This window comes from Fistularia commersonii, chromosome 12, assembly GCF_037954325.1.
Source record: "Fistularia commersonii isolate RoL2024-O1a breed Wild chromosome 12, RoL_Fcom_v1.0, whole genome shotgun sequence".
NCBI classification, from domain to species: domain Eukaryota; kingdom Metazoa; phylum Chordata; class Actinopteri; order Syngnathiformes; family Fistulariidae; genus Fistularia; species Fistularia commersonii.
The window spans coordinates 4,511,768-4,533,412 of NC_141295.1; the positions used below are offsets into that span (position 1 = coordinate 4,511,768).

General features: G+C 49.0%; 2 protein-coding genes across 2 annotated transcripts; one reads left to right on the top strand and one right to left on the bottom strand.

Moving 5' to 3' along the window:
- On the bottom strand, positions 1-16,520 carry kif16ba (kinesin family member 16Ba). The gene is given in 27 exon segments (XM_086156479.1): positions 1-1,012; positions 1,100-1,183; positions 2,361-2,450; positions 2,532-2,654; positions 5,687-5,740; positions 6,275-6,386; positions 6,460-6,618; positions 6,702-7,982; positions 8,066-8,119; positions 8,646-8,678; positions 9,684-9,834; positions 9,837-9,923; positions 10,972-11,109; positions 11,501-11,552; positions 11,627-11,746; positions 11,814-11,873; positions 11,951-12,016; positions 12,091-12,266; positions 12,354-12,485; positions 12,695-12,863; positions 12,960-13,102; positions 13,197-13,306; positions 13,381-13,478; positions 14,135-14,251; positions 14,334-14,447; positions 14,535-14,604; positions 16,200-16,520. Coding segments are annotated over 27 exon segments (4,002 nt in total). The 5' UTR covers positions 16,247-16,520; the 3' UTR covers positions 1-850.
- Positions 16,521-17,291: 771 nt separating this feature from the next.
- Positions 17,292-20,877, top strand: snrpb2 (small nuclear ribonucleoprotein polypeptide B2). The gene is made up of 7 exons (XM_086156482.1): positions 17,292-17,338; positions 17,857-17,928; positions 18,461-18,633; positions 18,711-18,845; positions 18,940-18,975; positions 19,060-19,148; positions 19,531-20,877. The coding sequence occupies exons 2-7, from the start codon at positions 17,865-17,867 to the stop codon at positions 19,688-19,690; spliced, it is 657 nt and encodes a 218-aa protein (XP_086012608.1). The 5' UTR covers positions 17,292-17,338; positions 17,857-17,864; the 3' UTR covers positions 19,691-20,877.
- The last annotated feature ends 768 nt before the right edge of the window (positions 20,878-21,645 follow it).

Consider the following 21,645-nt stretch of genomic DNA (forward strand, 5'->3'; position numbering starts at 1 on the left):
CAGGTGATTCTCTTTACTGACAGTCAATGTCAATAGTTGACCTCACATACAAGGGTAGAAAAGTAAGCACATTTAAATATATACAGTCAGTATGGCTTTGAACAAAAACAAGCATTTTTCTTGTTTTTTTTTTGGGATGAAAACTGGCCTCCCCCCCCAACCGCGTGCAAACAGCTGCACATAAAACAGCCAAACCGATACCTCGGACAGAAAATACCCGCAGCGGGTCAGAATCTCCATCAAACGTCTCGACGGTCGCTTGAAGTCGGGTCCGGGCGCTCGATCATTTCCAAGACTTCGGTTCTGCCTCGATGGCGATGATCGGCGTCGGGCCGCCACTCGTACCTGCCTTTCGCGGACACCCGACGCTCGGATTATTCCACAGTTCTGACACCGGCAAGTTAAATCCCCCCCCGTCTTGACCTTCTTTAATTCCGACCGATCACAAATTCAAGTGCGGACATGGAGGTGGCTCACCTGGCCCGCAAAAGAAAAAAAAAAAAAAATTCCAGATTGAATCCGTGCCTCCGGATTCCTGAAGCGTCTTCAGCCTCTGGTTAAAAAAAAAAAAAAAAAAAAATCCAAGTGCAGCAGCCGGAGAGCTCAGAGACACGAAGATGGACCCATATAAACCGCCAGAAATCAATATAATAAAAAAAAAAAAAAAAAAACATATGCAAACAGTTCCCGACCCCGTGGGATTTCGAGAGTTGTCTCATCGGATGCGTGAAGTCCCATTATTTCTGCTGCCGGAGAAATTCGGCGGGTCGAGGTTGTCGGTCCGACGCCGGGAGGGGAAACTGACCTGCAGGTTTTCCCCGTCGATCCCGCGGTTTTTCCCGTTCCGGCCTCAACCGGTGCCGTGGCTGCTGTACTCGAAGACCCCCTTCTTGAAGAACGGCGAGAACTCGCAGACGGCGTGTTTGGAGAGGCGGGGGACGCCGTCCGCGTCGGCCCGCAGCGGCGACCTGGACGACGACAGCATCACCCGGAACAGGTTCCTCAGGTAACGCTGTGAGGTGAAAATAAAACGAAAATAAAACGATAAACCGTCGGCTTCCCGCCTCGCCGTTTTGGTTTCGGGTTTTTATTTACTCGCCTCCAGGTGGCTCCGTCTCTCGGCGACCATCCGCTCGTCCCTGTTCCCGAACAGCTTCTTCGGAGGGAACTCCAGCGCTGCCAGCTGCGGAGGATACGAGACATCCCATAATGTGGTCCGGGAATCCTTTAAAACTCGGGAGGTGCGTCGGCCTCCGGCAAAACGGCGAATTTCGGGGTGTTTCGGTCAAACGTTCCTCCATTCATTCATTCATTCATTCATCCTCCACGCCGCCAGATCTTATCCCGGCCGTGATCGGACGAGAGGCGGGTTCACCCCGGACCAATCACAGGCCCCCGTTTGGAGACAAACAACCAATCACGCGCACGTCTTGACAATTTAGGGTCTCCGGCGAGCCTCCGATGGCGTGTGAATGAGAGGAACTCGGCTGGAACGGTGAGAATTCACTAGACTAGAATTCAAACAGCACTAAGAAGAAGTTTATAAAAAAAAGCCAACAAAAGACTGTTTTTCCTCACAATATTCCCCTCCAGTTCTACACAGACCTCATCAATAATAGTCTGGTATGGTAACTTGGACAGTCGATCACGCTCAAAACTTCAACGCATTATCAATAAAGCATCCAGAATCACGGCTCACACTCTTCCTCCCACACACACACACTCCGTATCAAAGACGCATCACACAACGTTCAATCACACACACCTGTTTGCCCTCTGGGAGGCGCTACAGGTCTCTCCCAACCAAATCTGTCAGATTTAAAAACAGCTTTTTTCCAACAGCTACACGGACTTTGAACAAATCGCTGTCTCGATGTGTGATGCGTCCCGTCCGCCCGGCTTGATTTTTTGATTTTCTGTCTGTCGTCTTTTGTTGACGATGGAACTGACACAGGAGAGATGTGAGCCTAAATAAATGATTCTGATGAAGATGTTGAGGTTCTCTTTGGGAGCCACCAGGATGGAGAGGATCAGGAATGAGTCCGTCAGAGGAACAGCACATGTTAGATGTTTTGGAGAGAAGGTCATGCTGGAATTGGAGCTGCCAGGCAACCAAAGAGAAGGTTTATGGACGTAGTGAGAGAAGATATGAAGGTAGTCGGTGTGAGAGAGAACAGGGTTAGATGGAGAAAGTTGACTCGCTGTGGCGACACCTGAAGGGAAAAGCCGAAAGAAGAAGAAGAAGAAGAAGTGAGTCTCCGATGGGATCTTCTCGTTCTGAGGCCGAGAATCTAGAACCGAAAACGGAAGTAATCGGATTCCTTTTCCGAGCGGGTCCCTCCACTAGGACCTCCACTCACCTCGGGGTATTTGAGCTTCAGGCCGCGGTGCATCTCCCTGAAGCGGCTGTAACGTCTGAACACGGTCCAGGTCTCGTCCGGGACGCTCATCTGACCAACGGGAAGGACAAACCTCAGACGGCGGGAGGACGGCGAGATCTAAAAACGGCGAGACGGCGAGAGAAACCTCACCTTCACCTCGAACTCGAAGTGCTCGTCCTTCCCCTGGCCGCGGAGGACGTAGCGCGGGATGCTAACCCGGACCGGCTCCCGGACGCCGTCCCAGCCGGAGCCGAGGGAGCGAGACATCAGGTGCTGGAGGGACGCCGTCGGGAAGAGGCCGGAAAAAAAGAATTTCACGATTAAAGTGAATTAACTAGGATTAATCATGATTAACTATCTTAAAAAAAAAAAGAAGTAGTGATTTTTCTTGATTGTTTCATGATGAAGGTAATAAAAACAAAAAGATGGATGGAGCCGAGGGAGCGAGACATCAGGTGCAGGAGGTTATTAGGATTATTCTGAGTTAACTTGGTTTAATCATGATTAACTGTCTTTAAAAAAAAAGAGGTAGTGATTTTCCTTGATTGTTTCATGATAAAGGTAATAAAAAAAAAAAAAGGATGGAGCCGAGGGAGCGAGACATCAGGTGCTGGAGGGACGCCGTCGGGAAGAGGCCGGAAAAAAAGAATTTCACGATTAAAGTGAATTAACTAGGATTAATCATGATTAACTATCTTTAAAAAATTCCTTGATTGTTTCATGATGAAGGTAATAATAAAAAAAAAAAGATGGATGGAGCCGAGGGAGCGAGACATCAGGCGCAGGAGATTATTACGATTATTCTGAGTTAACTAGGTTTAATCAACTGTCTTTAAAAAAAAAAATGGAATAAAAGTGATTTTTTTTTTGACTGTTTTGTGATAGAAGTTAAAAAAAAAAAAAGGTGGATAGATATAAACTGCAAATCTTTATTATTTCAGTGACGATGAACAATTCACAACACGGCCGCCTCTCAGACGACAAACGGAACAAAAAAAAAAAAAAAAAAAAAAAAAAAGGACACGACTGTTTCGCTTTTTATAAATCCACCGAAAATACCCTGCACCGAGTGAGCGCGTCTCCACGGCGATGACGGGCAACCTCTGAAGCAGGAAGCCGCGTTCGCTTCTCCACAAAAAACGGGTTTAAAACGATCCCTCAGAGATATTTCTTTGGTTTCTTCCATTACTTTTTATGAAAATGATTCCCGGCTTTCTTTTCCTAACAATAGAGCAAGGAGAACAAGTCCCCCGGGCTCAGGAGCAGAGGTGACGGAGGAGGACCGCGGCTTCAGACGTGCACCCGAAACACAACTTCCAGGAGTCGCGGCGCCGATGGCCGGCGGGGTCGGGACCTCCCGGAGTCTGGAAGAGCAGCTCCACCAGCGGGCAGCCGCCGCTCTGCCGCACCAGGACGCGTCGGATATCCGAGCGTCCGCGCACTTCCAGCGGACGGAACCGGGGCCGGAAGACGCCGTCCTCCTGGAGAAGAGCGAGGTGGGTGTCCGTCAGGAGGAGCTGGAGCAGCGGGTCCGGAGGAACCCGGTTCGGGTTCTCCAGCTTCACGCTGGTGTAGATTAGAGGACGGACGTCGGCCAGCGAGGGTCTTCCGGGGCCGCCCATGTTGCCGTGGACCACGTAGAGCAGGTCGGCGAGGACGCGCTCGAACCCGGAGGTGATCCGGACCCCGTGATCCAGGAGGAGGTCGGAGACTCTGGACCTCCAGTCCAGCGAGAGGAGCGTGAGGTCGCCGGCGAACAACGGATGAGCTCGGGCGGACCGGGAGAAGCTTCCGGGAGCCAGAACCTTCAGGAACTCCTTGCAGAGTTCCTGCGTCAGCTCTTTGCTGTGTGTGAAGACGGCCAGGGTCGAGTCCTGGGCGGCGCCCAGCAGGCGGACGTGCTGCCCCGCCAGGCCCACCCGGATCTCCTTGATTTCGCGGAGGCCGAAGCGGTGAAAAATCGCCGCGTCGCCGTCGGAGTTTGTCGAGAGGACGACCGTTTCCTTTTCCAGCAAGAGCAGGCACGCCGGCGCGGGGAGAGGTCGCCCGCCGTTGGCCGCTTCGACCCAGAAGATGTTCAGGAGCTCGCCGTTTGCGGCGCGCGGGTCCAGAGATCGCAACCGTTCCAGCACCTTCTCCGAGGACGCCGCCCGCAGGAGGGCGAGCGCCGGCGGCGGCCGCACCAGCCGCTGGTGGAACACCCGGCGGCCGCCGATCCCGGCCGAGGACACCGAGCCCTCGGGCCACTCGGAGAAGGCCGACGGGTCAAAGGTCAGAGGCAAACCCGGGGCGCCTTCGGCCTCAGAACCGACGAGGACGTCGGGTTCCGGAGCGGCTCGGAGATGCAGCGGGAAATCCACGGACGCGTTGACGACGTACCGAGACGACGTCTCCTTCCAACGACCGGCTTGGACGTTCTGAAAGACGTCCCGTGTCTCCTGCAATCTTCTCCCGGCGCTTCTCAACGCCCCGGAGAGCTTCCCAGACAAGAACCCGTAAAGGTGGCTCCCGAAAGTCGCTTTATCGCCTTCCGCCGCCATCCGGTTACCGGATTCCTCTGAGGATTCCCGTGTCGGGATCTTCCTTTCTGGGTTCGGGTCGGAGGTTTTGAGAAACTCCCGCGCTCGGTTTTCCATCTTCTCGTCGTCTAAGAGGCGGCGGTCCAGGTTGTTTCCGGCGACCCCCGAGCATCTGCTCCGCCGCCGACTCGCTTCCTCGTCTTGGAGAAGAACTTTCTTTCCAGTCCCTTCGAGGGGCTCCAGGAGGCCTCGGACGGCTTCCTCTAGATGGATTTCCCGGACGCCAGGAGGGCGGTTGGCCTGCAAGGGGGAGTCCGTGACTTCACCGGCGAGGAGGATTCGGCGGTTCTTCGATTTAAACCAAAGAGATCGGCAGTTCCTCCGTCGCCAGGAGCTCCGGGAGATTTGAGATTAAACGTGCGCTGATGATCGACATGCAAATCACGACGCCGTCACACCTTCGATTTCTGGACCTTTCATGGTGCTTCTACCCCTCTTAATGGATTTTTGGGGGTTGAAAAAAAAAAAAAATCACATTTTGACCATTTCACCTGATTTTGTGAGTTCCCATTCGGCCGTTGAATCCCAAATGTAAACGGTTACACACTCACACGCATTTGGTTGGATTTGTCAAACCTAAAGGTCTAAAATGTAAATTAACCTTTCCCAGAAAATCACTTAATTTCTTAAAATCCCACGGGGTCGCGCTCAGATGATCATCTTCGCACAAAAACGTGATCGAGCCCTTTTAATTGCTCTCCTCTGACGACCGAAGCCAGATCTTACCTCGTACTTGGACCTCCGTGGGTTGATGTTCTGCAGCTTTTCGTCGTCGTCGTCCTGAAAACGACGAAAAAACCCGACATCAGCCCGGCAGAAACCTAAGACGGCATGCGGAATTATTTCTGTTCAAGCATCGGGGAGCTCAACGGGGCAAAGACGGGACCAACAAGGAAGAAACCCGCGTGGAAGAACCGCGATTAAAAGACTAAAATGCAGGCCGGATTGGTAAAAATGGAGCGATCGCCGCGGCGCAGGAAGTAGCAGCTTCATGCGGATTGCGAGGCGGCGTCGCACCGAGATCCCGCTCTTACCTCTTCTGTTAATCTAATTTCCCGCTCCCGCTCCTCCTGCAGGGTCAAAGAGCTAAAGATCAGCTCCAGAAGAAGGACCGCGACACTGTCCGTTAGCTAAACATCAGGGCGGCACATGGATGGAAACGTGCAGGAGCTCCATAGCGACGCGTCCTCTTTCCATATCAGAAAAGTGAACCCATGGAGTGATTTTGGACGGTGGGAGGACGACGGAGAACCCGCTGGTCTAGATGTCGTCTCACAGCCGTCAAGAAGATCTACTCCAAGGGTGGTGACCTACCTTGAGGGACTCACTGGACAGAGACAGATCCATGCTGCTGCTGCTGCTGCCGTTGAGGAGATTCATCTCACGCAGGCGGCGCTGGACTTCCTCTTCAATGTAGGCGTTAATCCTGTCACACACACACACACACACACATAGACAGGGTTCCAGTGTTTGCTGACGGAGGCGTCTCCTGCTCGTACCGGTCTTCTGACAGCGGCAGCAGGGTGTTGAGGCTCTGGATGTGGCCGACCGGCGAGCCGCAGTGGCTCGTCTTCTCCTCGTTGCCGTTGCAGCGCGTCCTGGGTGTTTCTTCCCCTTCGGCGATCCGCCGCCTCAGCTTCTGGATCTCTCGCTCCACCCTGCGAGGAAAGGGGTCGGATAACGTCAAGCGGGACCTCCTCGGCCGCCCGGATTTCGGACGCTCGATAAAGCGGGCGCTGACCTCCGCTGGTCGAGGCCGCCGCCCGTCCTCGGGTCGTCGTCGGCCTCGCGGTCCGAGGAGGCGCAGCGGACCAGGGCCGAGTGCCTCCTCTCCAGCCGGGCCACCGCCTGCTCCATGGCCTGGCGCTGCTGCTTCTCCTTGGACTCCAGGATCTCCTTCTCCTTCCGCCTCACCTTCTCCTCCTGGCGGGCGACGTTGGCGGTGAACTCGTAGGTCTCCTGGAGCTGCTGGAGCTGCAGGGCGCTGCGCCAGTGCAGGTTGAGCTTCTCCTCCTTGTCCTCCAGCTCCTTCTCCACCTGGTAGAGCGTGTTGTCCAGCCCCGGCGGGCTCTCGCGGTTTCCGTTCTTCCCGCCGCGCTCCAGCGTCTCGGCGGCGCGCCGCTTCTCCTCGGCCAGCGCCGGGAGGAGGCCTCCGGCCAGGCCGGCCAGCTGGCGCTCCTTCGCCCGCAGCCTGTGCTCGGCCTGCTTGAGGAGCTGCTCCTCCTGGGAGACGGCGGCGGCGTCCAGCGCTCCTCTCTCCTGCGTCTGTCTCAGCTGCTGCTGGCGCTCCTTCAGGTTGTGGCTGAGGAGCGCCATGGAGGCGCGCTCGCCCGCCACCTCCTTCTCCAGACGCTCCCTCTGCTGCAGCAGCCCCTCCTCCAGGCGGCCCAGCGCCTTCACCTGGGCCGCTTTGAAATCGGCGTAGCGGCTCCGGGCGGATCTGGCCTCCTCGCCGGTTTCTTTGGCGCGCAGGAGAGCTTCCCTGATGTCGGCCAGCGAGCGGCGCTCCTCCTCCAGCCGCTGGACGTCCTCCCGGGTCAGCAGGGCCGTGGCCGCCTCGTGCTTTTCCCTCAGCTGCTCCTCCAGCCGTCCCACCAGGCTCAGCTGCTCGCGTTCCTGCTCCTCCAGCCGCCGGCGCTCCGCCTCCAGACGCACCTTCTGCTCCTCGCGTTCCCTCTTCAGCTTCTCCAGCTCGCGGTAGATCTCCGTCTGCTCGGCGGCCTCCAGCCGACGCTTCTGCTCCTCGTCCCGGTCCGGCTCCGCGCCGCCCTCCGGCCGATGTTTCCGCGAGGCCGGCCGGACCTCCGAGCGCCGCTCCTCCTCGAAGCGCTCCTTCTCCATCAGGAAGTCGCGCAGGCGGCTCTCGATGTCCTGGCTGCGGCGTCGGAGGCTCTCCTCCTGGCAGAGGATCCTCTGATGAACCTCCTCCGACTCCTTCCGCTGACTCTCCACCTCCTGCTGGAGACGCTCCAGCTCTGCCTTCTCGCTCTGCTGCTTGGCCTCCATCTCCTTGATCAGCCTCCTGCGGCCGAGAGGCGCACGGACGTCAACCCGGGCTAAACCCGCGTCTGCGGTCGGCTTTTTTTTTTTCACCGCCCCGTTTACCTCTTCAGCTCCAGTTTCTCCAGCTCTTCTCGTTGCTGTCGCTCGAACTCCAGCCTGAGAACGCGACAATCCGCAATGACGCCGCTTCTCTCCGACGCCGAAACGAGTAAACTACAAAAGCTGCGGTTAATACGTTAAAAGCTGCGGTCTTACGGGGTTTCTGCGCAACAGCGCCATCTAGTGGTACAAGTGGCAGCTCGTTTGTTTATCGCTATGTTAAGTTAAGAAGTCGGTGTTACGACGAGACGTTACAGAAACATGCTGCGATGACATTAAAACGCTCGGCTCTACCGCGACGCTCGCCGCACTGGCCGCCGGTCTTGTTAATGACCAAGAATTACAAAACGCCGCTTGGGGCGACAGACCAAACGACACACGTGGGGTGAAAAACAAACGGGAGGAAACGACATAAACAGAGAGGTGGCAGGCGTCGGATGGGGACGGACGGCGTGCAAAAAAAACAAAACAACAAAAAACGATGCAGAGACAGACAGCGGGGGTTCAGGCCGGGAGGCCGGACGGGTCGACGCCACGTCCGTCGGAGACGAGAACGGGACAGGAAGTGGACAGCTGGGTCTACCTGAGGAAGACGGGGCCCTTCTCATTGAAGAGACTGTCAACAGGACAGGGGGGGAGATGGTTAATTCCAGCATATCCCTTTAGGACAAGCAGATTTAGAAGTACCGCCTAAACCTGGTGTGACGACTGAACCGGTGGAAATATGACATTTGAGCAGCTTCCGGTCTCGATCGGCGGCGTGTTTTAATCCCGGGTGAAAAGTGTTATTGATACGGTGAAACCTTGACTTAGGAGTTGAGACGGTTCGGCGACCGTCTCAGGCTCGCAACGCAATTGGCTCGGATATCAAATTACGTTTCCCCGTGAAAATTAATTCGAACGCCATTAATCGGACGGGCTTTAGAAGACGAAAAGCAATCAACACGAATGAAATAACATCTAAAATATAATACAAAATAAAAGAGAACTGACATTTTACCACGCATCCGCATACAACAGCGCTAAGTGCTGCTACATGCTAGCAAGCTAGCGATTTACCGAGTTATCCTCCAATTTATCTCTTTTAAACTTAAGGGTATAAAAATGAGAGCCAAAAACTTCCATAGGGAGTGGGAAGCGGCTTTTTTTTTTTTTTACTCTGTCATCAGGGAAGGGAAATGCGGAGCAAAAATTCATAAAAACAACGATGATAATTGGGAGCTGTGCTTCAAGCCGGCTAGTCATCAGAGACAAAAATGTTGCACTGCGCTACAATATAGGTTCACGCGGTTATGCAAGTTGCACCAACATATATTACGGATATAAAGAACTCTCAATATAGTCGTAAAAAAATATATGTTTTGCATTTTTATAGGAGGTAGATCATTTTAACTTGGATATTTTCTAAGTAGCTCTGGGCCAGAATCGACGGCTCGGACGTCGGAAAACGCCCAAAGTCGACGCGGTCGTAAGTCAAGGTTCCACTGTGATCTTGTGACGCCATTCAGATCAGAGCAAATTCAACGCGGGTGTGGAAAAAAAACAAACAAAAAAAAAAAAACCCAGAAGCCGAGCTAGCGGAGGACGGCGACGGAGGCTCCGCCAGACGGGACCGACTCACCCGGGATTGTAGAGCATCACCGTGGAGAGGTTCTCGCAGGACTTGGACAGGTCGGTCATGGAGAGGCTGAAGGTGGAGAGCAGGCCGCTCTGGGGAAGCAGGACAGCAAAGAGGTCGGCGATCGGACAACGCCGGGCTTTCCGAGCTGCGGACTCACCTTCCGCTTCTCCCTCAGCTTCGCCGCCTCCTTGGGATGGTTGAACCGGAACATGTTGGTCCTGCCCAGCAGAATGACGGCACCTGCGGGACGCATTGGAGATCACCAGATACCTGAGCACTTCCTCTAACACGGACACCCAAATATTAAAAAAAAGCCCACAGACAAAGTGCCTCTACATATATACCGCTCAAAAAAATAAAGGGAACACTTGAACAACACAATGTAACTCCAAGTCAATCCCACTTGTGTGAAATCATAGTGTCCACTCAGGAAGCAACACAGATTCATTTGGACTTGTTTTAAGGACATTACATCAAAGTTGGATCAGCCTGGAGTGTTTTTACACTTTAATTTTGAGTGTGATTCCTAATCCAGACCTCCATGGGTTGATACAATTGATTTCCATTGATCATTTTTGTGTGATTTTGTTGTCAGCACATTCAACTGTGTAAAGAGCAAAGTATTTCATAAGAATATTTCATTCATTTAGATCCAGGGTGTGTTTTTTAAGTGTTCCCTTTATTTTTTTGAGCAGTGTAGTTTGCCAACAAAGTATAACATTTCTACATGTATCACATGAAGTGTAAAAGTTGAGGACCCTTGTCTGGAAGATCAGCTCAGAGAAATGCCTTTTCTTTCTCTATTACAATTGCTTCTATATAAAAATAACCTTGTAACTCAGATAAACAGATACAGCATTAACACGGCTCTCCATCTGGTAGTCAGACGAGGGGCGTTTATAATTAATTGGATGTAAAAAATAAAAATAAAAATCCAAAAAAGTTATTATTAAATAATAATTAAAAAAAAAAAAAAAAAGATTTTAATCTCATATTCTTGTTGACGGAGCACTGAAATTCCAGCGCGGTATCAAAAAACATGCGTGGGAGAAAAAAAAAAAAGAGGCTCCATGGTGATGCGTGTCTAAGTGTGTGTTCTATCCCAACAAGCTCTACTTATTAACTCTCAGCGTTCATGTGATGTTTGCGCTGTCCTGAAAAATGACCTTGAGGCATCAACCGGCCAAGAAAACGTTATATTGGGTTACACTTACACCTAGATTCATGTTTGCATCTATTATTATACGGATTCTTCTCTCGGGGTCGCGGCCGTCCTCTGCTCCCTCACCTTGGTTGAGCTGCGACGGTTCGGCCACCTGAACCCCGTTGACCGAACACTGAGCCCCGCCGAGCGGCACCAGCGTCACCTTGCCGTTCTGGTTCTCAAACATGCAGTGTTCGCTCTCCAGGTCCAGGCCGTGCAGGACTGTCGGGGGGGGGGGGAATTAAAAAAAATATCTAAATAAGAGTTGCTCATCAAGAAGCGGGAAAAAAAGGCTTTTTTTTTTTTTTTTTTTTAATTATTTGATGTAATGAAAAAAATGCATATTTAAATTTGACAAGTTGGCAGGAAATTGGATATAAAAATCCCTTAAAAGTCTGAAAATTACTGAAATTACTGTTCAGTTTAGGGAGGAAAAAAAAAAAAAAAAAGGTGGACAATAAGAAAGCAAAATACGTTTAAAAATCATTTTGCATCTTTGCTGAAGAACTAAGATTACTTTGAGTCTATCGGTTTGTTTTGGCCTCCGTCTCCCAGGTTACGGGCCGGCGAGAGTTTCCCCGCCGTAATGTTTACGTCTCTCCGGTGTACTCACCGATGTCCTGCTCCGTGAGCGCGTCGTCTCGGCCCACGTACGTCCGGCCCTCCTGCGGGGCACACGCGGGGGGGGGTTCAGCTTTTACGGCGAGCGAACACGGCGGGGGGGCGGCGGGTCTCGCACCTTCAGGTGGTAGAGGATGATGCCGGTGCTCAGGAGGTCGTCGTCGATGCCGATGAGGTGAGGCAGCTCCGAGTCCAACACCACGCCGATGCCCTCCTTCCTCAGGGCCAGGGTTTCCTCCTGCACACACTCACGCTTTTCAGGACTTCCGCCGGTTCTTCACATGAAAATGTTTGTTTCAACGGACCTTGAGGATGTTCTGCGTCTCGTTCCATTTATTGGTCCACTCTTTGGTCAGCTCCAGCACCTGCGGAGACAATCCGCCGCACGTCAGCCGCTTTCCGCGAGGGCGACCGATGGCGGCCTGGCGTGTCCAGGACTCACTCTGGCTTCGTTCTGGTGCAGCTTCTCCTCCATGCTGAGGGCGGTGGGCGAGTCCAGGAGCGCGATCTGACCGACACAAAGAAGGATTGGAGCGCCGACGTCCTCCGCCGTCATGCGGAAGAGTTGTCCGTCTCCTTTACCTGGTTGCCCTGGACCAGCAGAGCCTTCAGTCTGGCGATTTCGGCCCGCAGCTCCCTGATCAGCCTGACGTTGGCGTCCTCGTTGATGGTGGGCTTGTTGATGATGTTCTTGGCCCGGTTGGCGTAGCGCAGGGTGCTGAGGGTCTCGCCGTAGTTGACGTCGGCGGGGGAAACGGCTGGGATGGAGAGGAGGGTGTATATGAATCGGCCGCGGGACGGCGGCGGCAGCGGCGGCGGCGGCGGCGGCACGGCGTGCGTCTCACTGGCGATCATGATGGTCTTGGAGTTTCCGCCGAGGCTGTCCTTCAGGAGCCACGTCAGCACCGAGTCCCTGTAGGGAACAAACACCGACTTCTTCTTCTGGTTGGTGTTGATGCCGTCTTGCGCCAAGTCCGCTGCGCAGAAACAGGAAATGACCTCGCGATCAGCGCTCTGAGATGATCGCGAGCGATACCTGCGCCATCATCACCTCACTGCCGCTCATATTTGACAAGAAAAAGGCTGAATTTTTGTATTTTCGTCTTTTAAAAACGCTCTTTTCTCCTGCCGCCACATGGCCGTCTTAGACTCCGGTTCATCACGTGCACGCAGAAAGTCTCCGAACCTAAAGCGGATATGACGTTGCCCAGGGTGACCAGCGACTTGTTGATGTTGCCTCCTTCTTTCAGCCGGACGCCGGTCGCCCCGGTGGCGTCGGCTCGCTCGCTGCCGGCCAGATCCACCAGGTGGATCTTGCTCACCGTCTCGCTGGGCATCTCCGCGTCAAACTTAGCCTGACGGGGAGGTCGAGATATCGTTTAAAAAAACAAAAAAAAAAAAAATGTCCGCCGACCCGACGCGTCCGAACCGGGCTGATAATATCGGAGGACCTGCGTGAAGTTGATGGTGAAGATGGCGTGCGAGCGGCTGCTGACGTCATTCATGCCGGTGCTGGCGGTGGTGCGGTTGATGTTCCCGGCCTCCATCAGCTCCTCCACGTCGCTGTAGTTCTGCACCAGGTGTTTGGACAGATCTGTCCAAGCAGAGAGCGGTTTAATCTCTTTTTTTTTTTCCTCTCACCATTGATTTGGTTGTTTTCCGGTGGATCTTCTCTGCGGCGGCCTCACCTTCCACGTAGGGGCCGTCTTTGGGATGCTCCCTCACCCTCAGGTTGTAGGTCTGCGTGGACTTCCTCCGCAGCAGGTCCCTGACCCTCTCGTTGTAGATCTCCAGGTAGCTGCGGCGCGATGGCGTTTTCTCAAACATGCGCGTTTGCCTGTGATTTATGGAGAGCGTGATTTTACTCCTCACCTGACTTCCGTGCGGAACGACGCTTCGTCCCTGAGAGTGGCGCCGGCGATTCGGCTGAACAGGCCCTCGCAGATCCTGGGGATGAGACCTGCGTCTCCCTGAGAATGAGAACACACGGCTGAAACTCCACCTTTACTTATAAGCAAGGGAATAAAAAAATTAAAAAAAAAAAAAAAAAAATGCAATTTGCATTGTTTAAAAAAAAAAAAATGTAAACTGGGATTGACAACAAACACAGTCCGTGACCTCTGACCTTCGCAACCTGCCGCACAGAACATACGGTGCTATGACCCACTTTGGGGTATTCCGATAATTCAGGGCGTATTATATACTTAAAAATCAAATCCCAAACCATTTGTTATTATGATCTGGCAGATTTAACACCAAACTGGCTTTGTGTTACTATGGGTTATTCAAACTTTTTTTTTTTTCCCAAATCAATGAAACTTTCCGTGCACTTATGCAAATACTCTTGTACTTCCATGTTGCATAAAAAGACAATAATCATACTTTCCTCTCTGCTTTTATAACCGACAGCAATAGAAGTTAATTTATGGCTCATTTTGGAATTTAGCAGCTGTGAGAGGACCAACGGCGGAAAGCGGCGGTGTTGTTCTCCAGCCTCCAGTGGTAAAACTTGGAACTCCCGATCTGTAAACTTGGCCACATTTCACTCAGGCCAGCAGCTTATCGAAGTCGTTCCCCCGATAAGAAAGTCTGGAATGTCGAAAATACCCCGCGACTTTTGTCTTACTGGATTCCCCATCATGGTGTAGGACTTCCCAGAGCCGGTCTGCCCGTAGGCGAAGACGCAGGCGTTGTAGCCCTCGAACGCCGCCTTCAGAACGTCGGAGCCCAAATCTTTGAAAACCTGCAAAGCATTGTTGACAAACATGACGACCGTGGAGGAAAATATTGGAGGTGGGTTTTTTTCCCGAGGCCCCTCCGCAGACCTTTTCCTGAGAGACGAAGCCGGTGCTCTTGCAGTCTGCGGAGTCGTAGGAAAAGTCGTAGGTAAAGGTCTTGGTTCGATCCCTCATGGAATCCCCTGCGATGCCATCAGGGATCTGTGAGGAGACAAATCGGACCGGGATGTCGTATTCTGGGGGCGAAAGAGAAACTCGTGTCGTCATCGGGAGGGAAACGAGACGCACCTTCAGGTTGGTGATGGAGGTTTTCGTCCCCTCCATCCTGATGATGCATTTCGCCGTCAGGTCCTTCTCCCTGCGGAGCACAGAAGCAGCGGCGAACGTTAAACGCCACTCTGTGAGACCCTGTGTCGGCTGGGAAAGGCGGACATTATCTGATCGATTTATTGATGAACTATCGACAAGATCCCTCCGTTCCGAACGGCTGCGATGCAATACATCGCATTTACATTCATATTCCACTGAACATTCTGAAATTAAAATGTGTCCTTGTATAAGAGACTATGAATTATGAATATGTTTTCAATTTTTTATCACAGTACAACAGGGCTCACAAATCTAATCCCTATGAATTATGAATTATTCTCACACTTTTATATTTGAAGTGCTTCCCAAGAAGGGATGTTTCCTGCCGCATCTTTTCAGTCTGTAAGAAGAGCGGATGAACTTTATGTTCGAGTCCAAGGAAAGCTGAACTGGATTAGTAACCATGGAAACCAATAAAACTTGATTTGCTCACACTTTTATGGGAAGTCATGTGCATACACACACACACACAGTGAATTATATTCATCCGATTGGTCTAATTTAATTTCTATTGCTTGCAAGAGTTGTGGTAAAACAGATATATCGAGGTATATTTAGCTCTCCGTGTCCTATTTTACATTTCGCACTGATTTTAGGGAAATGTGTGATCACTTTGGGGTCAATTCTTCCTTGCCCTCCTGCTGATTCTGGATCATTTTGAGAAAAGTGCTGTAATATCATCCACTTCTGCCGTATCTAATAAAACACAGATTTCAAAATACGCACGTTTGTTTGTCTCTCTCGTCCCAAACAAACCTGTCTGACAACCATAAAATGCACAAAACAGAAACCCTAAAAACAACGTGTTTGTTCAGTCACCTGTGTGACCTTGTCTCTCCACCCTTGTTTGCACTCCGGGAAAAAACTCCCTTCGGGTTTCAATCGAAACAGAAAACACCCGAGGCCGAGCCTCCTGTTCCAAAGTATTCTTTCGGACTCGACCGGCGTCTCACAGGTGTTACCTTACATGAACACCAACGCTTTATGACGGGTTATATAAACGCTCTCTGTGATCTAATGACCAACCTTTCACATTATCAAATATCTGGTTCCCATTCTGACAGAACAGGCTGCAAGGAAAACAGGTGATAGGTCACAACAGTTTTATTTAAAAAAAGACTGTGCTTGTAATTTAAAATGCATCAATCAGTTGGGAGCGCTTGCCCCGTGCAACGCATAATTCACTTTCATTTTAAATGCATTTAAATAAAGTACTTCCAACACACAATCACATCATGTCATCTCGCAGAGTGGGAAAAAAAGGTACTGTACTTACAATGCTAAAGGCAATGTAAAGGAAACTGTTTATCTATATGTGTGCATAAACCAAACGAGAGATAGCCACGAAATTATGACGAAGTTTAGTGTTCAAATTAAGATAAAAATTGATGTTTTTGGATGAATTCCCTGCTAAAAAGCAACTCCCCCTTTCCATTCATGACTTTTAATTCGAGGGCACTGCGGCTACATCAGTCAGAGCGGGACGGGGTCGTAAAATAACGTCTTTATGGCATCGCAACTTTGAAGAGGACAAAGTTTGCAGAGAAAACAAATCTTCATTTTCTCGGTTTTTCCAAAACTTACCGTCTGTTCATGGGTCGGACCCGGACAGCCACCCGAACCGATGCCATGGCTCATCCCGCTGTTAGCCGTCAGTGAGCAGCCGGGCAGCTAGCCGACCGGCTAGCGGGCTAGCATGCGACGCAAAGCGGGTTAAAAGTCGCGGTGATAAAAAAGAAAAAGAAACCACCTGCTCGTAAAATCCACAAACCGAGCAGATAACGAGGGGAGGAGTCGGTTATCACCGTGGACGGTGGTTATCGTGGTTTAGAGACGCCGTGTCGCGGTCCCGGCGGCTCCCGTCCAGCAGGAAAGCTTAGCCGGCTAGCTTGATTGAGTTGACTAAAAGGTGCAAACTAATGCAGAACATCAGCTGATGAAAACATTACCAGCCGCTTCTTCTTCTTTTTCTTTTTCTTCGCACATGCAAAATCCACAAAAATGTATAGCGCCATCTACCTCACTGGGTGATCTAACTGATCATTTAAAAAGCACTGAAATCTACTCAGTAACTGCTTATTTAACTGTCAGTTTGCACACTCAAAATGTCAATTTCTAAACGTGCACATTCTGCGATCAAAACCCACACATTCTGTGGATACTGTTTACATTTCTATGCACGGTTTGCATCTTGTTGCAAAATAGGAATTTCATCGTATGGGGAATTTCATATGACGGTTTACCTGTTCGGCATGGAATAAAGGAAGCAGTCACCTGAAAATAGTCAAAAATGCAGGCTGAATATGTGGAAACAAACATAGGTAAACAGAAAACACGATATAAATGACAAAATCCAAGCTTCAACAATGTTCTTTGTTCCCTATTCGATGTTGTTTTTCTTTTAAATTTATAAGAAATGTTATTTTACTTCATGCCAAACCTCTCGGTCTTTGAATTTTCACAACACAGTAGATAACAACCAGGTGTACTTCTTGCTCACGGATTATATAATCAATGTTTTAGCATTTACTAATCCAAATTGTGGTGTCTTTTTTCAAGTAGTACTTCCTAAAAAAGTAATAAACGTCCAGAAGGTTGGGATTATTTACCTGCAGTCCCCCTCCTGTCCTGAAGGGGGCGCCACTGCGCATGATTCTTTGAGGGAGCACGCGGCGCCAGAAATTGTTTCCGGTTTGACGGTGAGCGGCGTCCGTGGAGAAGAAGTAAGTTTTTAAGATGTTAATAAATCCCTTTTACTCACTCATTTCGATTATTTTTGGAGCACCGTGACAGCGAGCGATAACCGTAAACATATTTTATAACACATGCTCCTTTAAATTCTGCTTATTCATTCAAAAATACTATAAGGTAGCATTGGCTGCTAGTGAAGCGAAGCTAACTGTCCGAATGAATGGGAATTTAACAATACAAACACGGGTTTGCGACGCATGGATTCTCTAAGCATATGCTTTACTTTATTAAAACTTACCTAAAATCTACAAGTTTAACTCAAATTTCTTGCACGATTTAGCTCGGAGCTTGATTTTGCAAGCGATAAATAGTATTCCCGTCGTTCTAAAGCATGTCCTTATTTCCCCATAAATGAGTTCTCGCTATATTATCATGTTTGATCTTTTGCCTGTTTGCTCTCTCGTGTGTTTGAATACCGAGGTTCACCTTCTCAATCTGCCAATATGATCGGTCTGGGGGAAAACTGACGTTTGTTTTGCTCTCCTCTCAGACTCCACCATGGATATCCGACCGAACCATACCATTTACATCAACAACATCAATGACAAGGTTAAAAAAGAAGGTCAGTGGGGACCAACTCATGTTGGGGGGGTCAAATGGTATTTATTTAGCCGAGAGAAGTAGTTCATTGCACTTTTCTCTTTAGCCTGTTGTTTCAAGCAAAAGGTATTTGTTGACTCTTTTTGTTTCGCAGACATCGTCTGGTTCCATCAAGTCAGCTGATAATACCAGAGGCATGGCTGATGTAACCTTGTAGTCTTGAAAATGAGATTTTTCTGAAATCTTTAATTCAGCTGAATTTCGAACACATGAACTCCACAATCACGACGAGTGAGCACTTGTTTGGGTTCTTAGTTTAGCGGTTCTGTTTGTTGTTCTCGTCGCCATTTCTTTGTGCATCTACATCCAATTAAACCCACTTTAACCTAATTTATTCAAGACCCTTTTTTCTCTATGATTGTATGATCAAGTGGTAATATCAGTATTAATAATAATCCCAGAAAAATGAGATGGAGCCAACTAAAAGTACCAAAGCTTGCATTTGCAGTACTGCATCTGATGTATTTACACTACCTTTCCCCTCGCTCTGTCAGAGCTGAAGCGCTCCCTCTACGCGCTCTTCTCTCAGTTCGGACAGATCATCGATATCGTGGCCATGAAGACCATGAAGATGAGGGGTCAGGCTTTTGTCGTGTTTAAAGAGCTCGCCGCCGCCACCAACGCACTGAGGCAGCTGCAAGGCTTCCCCTTCTACAACAAGCCCATGGTAAGGCGGCCAGAAGGGAAAAAGCCTCCTTAGCCCCTCTCCGCTCAACTGACCCTTGCCTCTTGCGTGTTCTCCAGAGGATACAGTACGCCAAGACTGACTCCGAGGTCATCGCTAAGGTGAAGGGTGCTTATGGCGACAAGGAGAAGAAGAAGGATAAGAAGAAGAAAGCCCAAGAGCCGGCAGCGGCCATCGCGAAGAAACCACCGGTGGTAAGTCTGGCGTCGACCATCGGCTGCTGAAATGCTCCTGAGAACGGCACCTCGGTGAGCTCCACTCACTACTTGTGTGTTTTTGTGTTTCCAGGGAGCAATTCCTCCCATCATTACCCCTGTTATACAGGTAAGCACATCCAAACCGCCGCCGCCCTCAGTGGGAAATTTTCTGTTTGCCTTGTCCGTTAAACCCGGGTCTCTGTCCTCGCAGGTGCCGGACAACCCGCCCAACTACATCCTCTTCCTCAACAACCTGCCAGAGGAGACCAATGAAATGATGCTCTCCATGCTGTTCAACCAGTAAGTGTGACATTTAGTACCATGGAATTCCCAAATAAACCCAAGCTGATGGTTTTGTGCTGGCGAAAGTGACAGGTAAAGGGACAGGCAATATTTCATCTCATCTCATAACAGCTACACTACAATTTTCCCTTCTATCATACTATTGTGCACTCCTTACCTCACTTGTTACTAAGACACTTATAGTTTTATCACTGTTTACTAAGACACTTTATAGTTTCACTGAGACACTTTATAGTTTACTTTTATTTCTAATTCTGCCTTTTCTTTTATTATTTATTACTGTTATATTTTCTGTAACTCTGGTACAGCAATTTCCTTCGGGATTAATAAAGTTGTTCTTATTCTTAGGTTTCATATATCTCCTCTGTGTCTCCGACAGGTTTCCCGGTTTCAAAGAGGTGCGACTCGTCCCCGGGAAGCACGACATCGCTTTTGTGGAGTTTGAAAGCGAGACGCAGGCCGGCGTGGCCAAAGACGCGCTGCAGGGCTTCAGGATCACGGCCACCTGCGCCATGAAGATCACGTACGCCAAGAAGTAGATCTCACTGGACGCAGAGAGACTCTCAATCGCACCGTTTTGTCTTTTGTTCCGCCTTCGTTTTCGGGTTCAGCTCTGGGCTGGAGAGAGAATCTCCTCGCTCGCTTCTTTTGTAAATTAAAAGCAAATAAACTTCTTTTTTTTTTTTACCTTATTGTTGTCTCAAACCATTTTGATCATTTTGTACCGTTCGGTTTCTGTGCTCTCCATTGACTTTAAACCAATTTCAAACACGAGTCTGTTGGAAAGAGTTTGCCGGAAAATCCAATTAACCAAAACACATTTGGTGTTTTCTTTTCACTCTGTTTGCAAATTGGCAAAAAGTAAATTTACTGATTCTTGAGTGGAAAAAAAAAACAGGGTTTAATGGACTGTTTGTAGAAAACACAAAATGTTAACATTTTCAAACAATTGATGAAACCCTCTTTTTTTCCCTTGAGAATTATATGTCAATCATATTTAATTATAATTTTAATTCTAGAATTATACTTAAATTATTATAATTTTATACATGGAATTTTCCCCATGAATGAAACCAAGGGGCTTTATTGAGAAAATTAAGCAAATGCATAAAATTTTCATTTTCTCAATAAAGCTCCTTGGTTTCATTCATGGAGAAAATTCAATGTACAAATTATAATAGTTTAAATAAATGCACTGTGCTCTTTGATTTGAGTCAATTTAATTTCAAGTCTAAATTTTACATTTCAGGTTATTGTTATTTATAATAACTAACCTTTTGTCATCTCGTTTGTAGGGAACAAATATACTTGTCATTCTCATTTTTAAAAAATTTTTTTTTTGCTCAGAAGAAGCAGGCTTCTTTTCAGCGTATAAAAACATGAATATGAAGGTTTCACCTTGTGGATGGATGGCGGTGCGGCCGGTCTGCAGGGGATTTCTTTCCTGCAAAGGCAGAACTGGGCTGATAGCGAAGGCGTCATCAGAATGAATTAATTTTTGAATTTAATTGATCCCATCTTTGATAAACCAGCTGTGTATTTCGTGTATATATCCTGCCATCCGCAGGACAATCTGTCCCTGCAAAAGAACACGTGTTTGGAATTAATCATTTCATTTAATTTGATTTTATCATCAATGAGAAGTTAGTGAGAAGCAGTTCCAAGACAATAATTAATCATCTATTTTTGCCTGAAAAGACTGAAAACATGAGGAATATAAGGGAATAAATGTACTTCAAGTCAGGAAAAAATGCAAATAAAATCGAGACTATTCGCATTCAAAGGAGAATTTCGATTTGATTTTTTTTTTTTAACTGTATATTTTTGATCTCCTGTGTTTGTGATAGGCGGGAATCGGGCGCGCTCCCGTGCGGTCGCGTCGTGAACGCGCCTGGCCGTGTCATTCGGAGCCGCGGAGCCCCGGCGTGCGGCAGCCTCCGGTTTTTGCGGGTTCTGGAAACACTGCGGGCTTTTTAAACCCCGCATGTTTTGCGTGCATGATTTCCGCTTGAAAGTATCAGTCATCACCACTTAGAAGTTCTTCGTGCATGTGTGTATGTGTGTGTGTGTGTGTGTGTGTGTGTGTGTGAGGAGAGCATCGCTCATCCACAGGGGACACGTCCCGGTGAGTCACATCTTTTCCCTTTTTTATTTCTTCTCTTTTCTTTTCAAAACACGTCTTTTAATAAATTTAACGTCTCTTATTTTTATTATTTTAATTCTAAATATTCCATCATGTTTTTCATTATTCTGAAAATCATGTTAGATTGTTGTGCTTCTCCTTATTTATTTATAACTTGGATTCTTTTTATGCTGATTCGCCGTCTGACTTTTAACAGGTGAATTAAAATGTGACGCCGTTCTCTTTTTCACAATAATCACCAATAAATCAGAGAAAACCCCGGACTCCAAAACTGACTTCCTGGAAGTCACTGAATATTATTGAGCAAGAGCAAATATAAAAATGCATTTTTTGGGTGAGAAAAATTCGCTT